This window comes from Teleopsis dalmanni, chromosome 2 (assembly GCF_002237135.1).
Source record: "Teleopsis dalmanni isolate 2A chromosome 2, ASM223713v2, whole genome shotgun sequence".
NCBI classification, from domain to species: Eukaryota; Metazoa; Arthropoda; class Insecta; order Diptera; family Diopsidae; genus Teleopsis; species Teleopsis dalmanni.
In genome coordinates this window covers 124,901,178-124,908,639 of record NC_051847.1, presented here as the reverse complement: position 1 = coordinate 124,908,639, position 7,462 = coordinate 124,901,178, and the positions used below count along the sequence as shown (strand labels likewise).

General features: G+C 28.6%; 2 protein-coding genes across 2 annotated transcripts in view; both read right to left on the bottom strand.

Moving 5' to 3' along the window:
* The window catches only part of LOC119682735 (serine/threonine-protein kinase PAK 3-like), a 491,650-nt gene that overhangs the window by 282,849 nt on the left and 201,339 nt on the right, over positions 1–7,462 (bottom strand). The gene's annotated exons all lie outside the window — the stretch shown is intronic.
* On the bottom strand, positions 22–619 carry LOC119682743. Its single transcript, XM_038096248.1, has 2 exons — positions 505–619; positions 22–414 (listed from the first exon to the last, which is right to left on the bottom strand). The coding sequence occupies exons 1-2, from the start codon at positions 559–561 to the stop codon at positions 85–87; spliced, it is 387 nt and encodes a 128-aa protein (XP_037952176.1). The 5' UTR covers positions 562–619; the 3' UTR covers positions 22–84.

Here is a 7,462-nt window from a genome sequence, read left to right as displayed (position 1 = left end):
CGTATTATCACATTTTTTTTTTATTTTTCAATATTTTGTTTAGTAAATCAATTATTTTAAACACATTTCTCATCACATTTTAAATTACATTTTCTTCTGAACTACACAAGCCAAAATTCGGAAAGCTTTTTCACATGAGTTGTCATATTCCATAACTTTGCATTCATCAATAATTTGCACCAGTTTTTTATCAGATTCGAAGTCTTTCTTTGCGGATTCAGCATTAAAGTTTCCTGCTGAGTCCATGTATTTACTCTTTTCGAAGAAACACTTAGTTGCGCACTTGATCTCATCCTTTACACTCGAAAAATCAATGTTATCCCATTGTAGTTTATTGACTTCATTTTCCTCGAGATTATATTCTTTAAGACAAGCCTGTGCCATTTTCACCATTTCTGGGTGTAACTCCCCCGACTGCAGTAATACATATAATAAAATCGTTTTATAAGAGAAGTAAATTCATTAATATCTTGTTTTATTTTAATGTACTAAAATATTAAATACCATAGCAGAAGCAATAAAAATGACAAATACGAAACTCCATAAATTTGCAGCTCTCATTTTGGATTAGTTATTGCTTTGCGGTCTGAAGAGAACTGTTTGCTTATAAACTACTGAGCTAGGCTTTTATATATGTTCCCAAATATTGTTTCATTAGATACATACATATACATTCCATATGTTTTAATTTTAATTTCAATTTGAAAATATTTTAACTCATCGCTCTTCTAAATACAGTGGTTACGCTTCACAAAGTGGTTTAATATTATTTTTGCTATTATTTGAAATTAATTTTTTTTTATAACAAATTAGCAATTCGATTGGGAGAGCGTTAAGTTAATTGGAGTATTTTTTTAGATCATTGGTTTCTTTATTATTGTAGCTGTATGGATAAAGGTAAATATAATAAAGGCATCTATAATTCTATAATAAAGTATAATCAACACAGAGAACCACAGTTTTTCCAACTTATCAGTTGTTATATAGAGATTCTGTACTTTTATACCTTATTATAAATTACGTAATCAGTTTGAGTTATCAAATTATAGATAACACGAAACTCTTATAAAGGTTCCGATAATCTATTTTGAAGCACAGGACACAACAAATTGTTGCTATTCGGTACTGCTGCTTGGTGTCAGTCTATTCCATCGGTTAAGCTTTTGTTTATCTTCAATTTAATGCTTCAAGATATGTGCAAGGTTTCTTCTTATACTGTTTGTCTGGAAATTCCATCTATTCATTACTATCACGTTATTAATCAATCTTAAGCAAAAACAATAACAGATATTAATAGACAAAAATTAAATGAAACTTTATATCGGTCTCTTTTCAGAATAGATAATTTATCTAAAGAAGTATTAAAACAGTTTTAAAGTTTTTTTTTTAAAGTGGAACTTTGTATTTTTTTGAAGAATTAAAATGATTATATTTAGAGGTATTTAACACGTTTAGTATATTGGCCTGAAGATATTTGAAAGATTCACAAAGAATGGTAAATAGTTTCCCTATGGCGTATCAATTTTAATGAACAAAATAGATTCATCGAATTCCCCAAACAGATAACTTAAGTATCTGTTCACTTAAGTAGAAGATTAAAATTTCGTAAGCACATAGACACAAACTTTGAAATGTTAGGTTACACTGGTTTCTCAACAGCCAAAGGTAAAGGCCTTTAAATTGAAAATATGAAGTTATCTTATATAACAGCATCATTACACCAATTTTAACATATGGTTATCAACTGTATGGCAATGCAAGTGCTTTCAACGTTAATATCCTGTAAAGAGCTTAGCCAAATATATTATGTGTGATCACTGGAAGAAAACGTGCCTTATATATGAGGATATTCATAGACACCTTCATAGAATCTTTATAGACATTTATATTTTTCATAAATGCATATATCGATTGAAATCGCACTTTATTTGTCAAGTCATATAAAACAATTGTTAATTTGAGAGTAATTTTGATACTCTGGCAAAATATCTAGAGCGCTATAAATTAATCTCGAGTGTTATACATTTCGGTCTAGATTTGCCAATCGAAAATGAAAATTGCACTAAAAATGAAACTCGATTAAAAGGTAATCCCAGATTTACCAATCGAAGACGCCAGAAGCATTTAAAGTTCTAGTAAGATTACAAGTCGTATTATAAGAAGTTTAAGTTAAAAAAAAAGTAGAGGGACTTCGTTCAAGAGTGCCTTCGTTCGTTTTGGTTACTACATCTATTTTTATTAAGATATTCTTAAACAATCTGTTTTTCTGTAATATTATTTTTCTGGAACAGTTAAGAAAACCTATTAGGTTGGTTGGTTGGTTGGTTGGAGTGGCAGCCTTGTTTACCAAGAAAGCCCACTTGAGCACAAATAATGGCCCGTTGTGGTACCACAAGGAAGAAGCAATGTTCGTATATAGACAAGGTGATCAGTATACGACCAACGCCCAACAGAGAGGCAACGACTCCCCAATTAGGTGAAGGAGAACCAACCCGCATTGTAGGATGACAGTTCAGTCAGATCGGTCAGAAAAGGGGACTCCAAGATTTTTGATCTTCTTCTGGCTAAAGATGGGCACTGACACATGAGATGGAACACAGTTTTCTCCTCGTCCTAAGGAACCCCTAGTCTCATAGCATGCCTCCCTATTAAGCAATGAGCCGTCAGCACCGATACCGTAGTACTGAGCAGATCTATCTTTATTTGGAGCAGCTTACTCGTACGCTTTTTATGCAAGTTAGACCAAATCGACCTAGAAATGTGACAACTGGGCTCACTTGCCCATTGTTGCTGAGCAATGCTTAGATATTTTTGTTTAATTGCCAGTTTAGCTGTTGCAAGTGGAACGCCAACTTCTAATAAATGAATATCAGGGAGACGAGCCCCAGTCTTGACAAACTCATCCGTCCTACAGTTACCCGCAATATCCCTATGACCAGGAACTCAGATAAGTTGAACGTTAGCGCACATAGCTAGGTCATTGAGGGAAGCACCTATTAGGTGAGTTGTAACAAAAAGTTATAAATATGTTAGTTAATATTTAGTTAATTAGAAATGAATCGAACTCTTTAAAATTTTAACATAAAATAAAGATAAATAGTCGTTCTTAACATCGATTCTTTCTTTAGTACCGGACCAAAATTATATTATGTTATTATGAATTTCTGTCTATACACGCTTGTAATAAATGAACTCATGAATGGAATATTTTCAGTAGTTCCACTAATATAACTGCAATTAATTGTTTAAACAATGTAACAAATTGTTCTGCATTTCCTCAAAACCTATAAAATTTAATTCTATTATAACACCTTTTTTGAGTATTTGTATTTAGTCTAATTATATTCAAATTAAATAATTTGTTGATATTTTCATTACTAAATATATATAATAATAATTGGCGAGTTATTACCTGATTTTAATTTAGTGATACAAATTTATATAATTTAATAATTATATTATTTTTTTTAATTAATGATGAATGCTACAATTTTTTTTGTTCCTATATGAAAAATTTTTATTTATTCAGTATACATCTATATATATATATATATATATATAAAATATAATGACATATTTAATTTGGTGAAATTGAGTTGTAGTTCCCAACTTCAATTAGTGTTAATAGAGTGCCATTTTATTTATTTTCTCTGTTCTCACGGTCAAAAAGTACTAATTGTGTTATTTTTACATTTTAAAATTATGAAGATCATATAGATTATACTATGTATGTTATATGCATTTGTACAGAGCTCAAAAATATCGTCGTTGTACTTTATATTACAAATAAAAATGATTAAATAATTAGTTGATGTAAAAACTTCTGATAAAATTGTTTAGAGAATTGCTGAAGACATTGAACCCAAACAAGAAAGTAATAAAATAAATATATATATTATTAATATATGTAAATATTAATTTAATAAAGTAATAAGCCAAACTAACCGTTGAAGAATTCAATTTTTTTTATGAGCCGTAATTGTAGATGAAAAAAGAGACCCTTCTAAAATCAAGTTACTCTAATCTGTGTGACATTTGGAATAACCAGTAATGTGTTAAACTTAATTTTACAATTAAAAGTTTTTATACTTATTAATAATATATTAGTAAGTAGAAAGATGAACTATCTATAGCTGACAGCAGCTATTTTTCAATTAGTTTAAGTGCGTTTTAAATTCCACGGCTTATCTTAAAAAAAGTATATCGGTGAGTTGACTGGAAAGTTGATATGGTGTTTCACTATTCGATTAGAGTAGTGAAAATGAGTAGTTAGCTATTAGTTCTGTTGAAGGTCTAGAATTGATCGTGCTAATGTTTTTCATTTTTACACTTTATATGCTATCTGTTCTGTGCATTTTTTATATACTATAAAATAAATCCAGCTTGATTGGATCGTTGCAAACTGACACTAGTCACCAACGCTAATAATTTATATATGCATATTTAAAAATATTTCAGATTATATGCTTTAGAATCAAAACGATCAATAAGAAAGGGTGTTTTATATAGATATAATCTAGAATTGCAGGATACCAGTTAGCTATTGGCATGGTAAATATTTTTGCATAAAGGCTAATGCTACTTATTTGGACTACTATTTGTGACGACAGAGCTTCTTCTTTTGTACAAGTTGTATATGGCGTCGTGATATAAATATATAGTATATATATTTTATGGGGACTACGTTGTTTCTTTCAATGAGTTACGAAAAACCTTGATTAAGCTATATACTATTACACATTAATACATCCATAAGATTTGTGTTAGTATTAATGCGTTTGTTTTTATATATATATATAAAAACAAAAAATATATATTTTATATATATATATTTGTTTATTTTAACTAATTTGATTTTTTTTATTAATTAAATGTATAAAATTTGTATAAAAAATATGTGTGTATAAGAACCTTGTAATATTTCTTGTTGATGACTGTAGATTACAGACGAATTGTTGAAAGTTTTAATAAAATATGGAAGAAATAAGAGTGCTTGTTCTATTTTAAAAATAAAACTGTTATTTTAAATATTGTGTCTTATATGTTCATAAAATACAAGTACAACTTGATCAATAAGCACAAAAATAACTAAAATTGTTCAATATTCCTTCAATTATTAAGAAATAAACTTAATAATTAATATATAATAATAGAAGAATATAATATATACGGGATCCTTGCTTTCATCGTAGCGGAGTACTGCGATCATGGCTGATCTTTTGTGCTGCTAATCGACCTTAACTGAAGAGTAGACCCTCAGTCATTTGAATAAAAGCAAAAATGTTAACTGTCGAGAACAATTTAATAATTATAAAATACATAAAATATATTTAGTATCTACTTTTAGGTACATATAAAATCAAACATGACGTGAGAGAACAGATTCCCAACAAAAATAATTCATAACCTTAATTGCAAAGATTGCTATGAATTTCTTTACTTGAAGTAAGCCCCAACAGTTCACATAGTTTATATGGAATATATGTTATAATATATTTTCATATATATTTTTTATATCTATATAAAAATATAAACATTTTATACATTGATTGTTTTTGTAATTAGTAACATTTGTCTGAAGACAATTTGAAATTCAATCAACCACAAAAAGTGCCGTTAAGAAATCGGTATGCTTAACAAATTTCTGATATAAAAGTATAAATATAATAAATAATTATAAATATATTTATAATTAATATAAAAATAATATAAATTAAGAAAAAAAAATATTTTATGATTATATAGAAAACATTTTATTAACAAAATAACTTCTGATTGTTGATAGCAGCTGTAAGATATACATCTCCGATTTTATCCAGTTTGTAAAATACTTAAGGTTCGCTTCTTAACTACACATTTAGGAAATTTAAAATTGTATTTTAAACAGGGTTCGTATTTGCTCACTCATGAGCAGCTCAGGCTCACGAGCAAGAGCCAATTCTTACGTGAGCCCAAAATTGGCTCATGAGCGTAAGCCCATAATTGGCTCATATTGAAGAGCTGCTCACCAGCGTGAGCCTTCAAACAATATAATGAAACAATAATTTGAATTTGAAAAACAAATTTATAAAATATTATTATTTTCCACAAATAAACAATAAAAATATATTTATTGTTTATTTTAGGAACTTTGATTATTTCCATATTTTAGTTAGTTCAAGATTATTAATATTTTTAATCTTTTTAATGACATGTTTTCGAAAAAAAAAAAAATCATAGCAAAATCTTAAATTGGGCACATAAGATTTCATGAGCCGCAGCTCATACTCTTGCTCACGAGCGTAAGCCCATTTATAACTTAATGGCGGCCACGGTTGCCACTTATGGTACTTTAGTACCAAAATTGGTACTTTTTTTTTCGTTTGGTACTCATGTTTAAAAAATGGTACATTTTTGACGACCCAACTTTATTGTGGATATTTCCAATTAATTTTTTTTTATAAATTCAACTTTGCACTATTTTATATTTTGTTCATTTATAGCACTATGAAAAATACAGAACGAAAAAACAAAAAGGTCCAAAAAAATTTTGGAAATTTTTTTACAGAAATGGTACCTTTTTAAACCAATTTTGGTACAGGAAAAAATTTTCAAGTGGCAACCGTGATGGCGGCTCTTGCTCGTGAGCGTGAGCTCTGCAGTTGTGCTTGCTCGTGAGCGTGAGCCATCGTATGAAAAGAGTTTTTTGCCGGCTCATGAGCCGTGAGCAAAATGAGCCGAAATGAGCCGCCCATGGGTACGCAAATACGAACTCTGATTTTAAACACTAATATAGAAATATAACATATTTATATTTTCTGTTTCCTTCCAGTTTTTTTCTAGAAAAAGTATTCGGAATAAGTTATTTTGGAAAAGCTTATCTAAATCAAGAACTTAGCACATTATCGAAAACTAGATAAGCATTAAAATATAAATAACATGTAAACAAAAATGTATTATTAGAATTTTTTTTACTTTATTTTAAAAACAATTTTCAACTTAACCTTCGACTGACGATCTTTTCGGTTATAGAATTTTCGGTTATTTTTTTTAATCATAATAATAATTTTAATAATTTTGAATTAATTATGAATCACTTTATAGAAAGTGATGTTATGTAAATAACTAACTATATATATTTATTGCGCTATTAGTTAAATTTAAAATCCAAAATAGCTGTTTTTGTGGATAGTTATAGTCAAATTCGCAGTTCTCTTTCAACTTAATTAAACAGATGAATATCCTTAATTCAATAATTTTACCGTTTTTTGAATGTCCTTCGTTTTCATTTTCGTCGTCAGTCTCGAAATCACTGTCTACTTCATTTAGAACTCGACTTAGTAACTCAGTTTGTAAAGTTAATATTCTTGCAATTTCTCGTAAACGTTCTATTTTATTAATTTCATCAACATATTTTTCCATAGCTTGTTTTTCTATGTTTTCTTCTGTTTGTTTTATTGTTTCACTAGGTTTATCAGCTTCC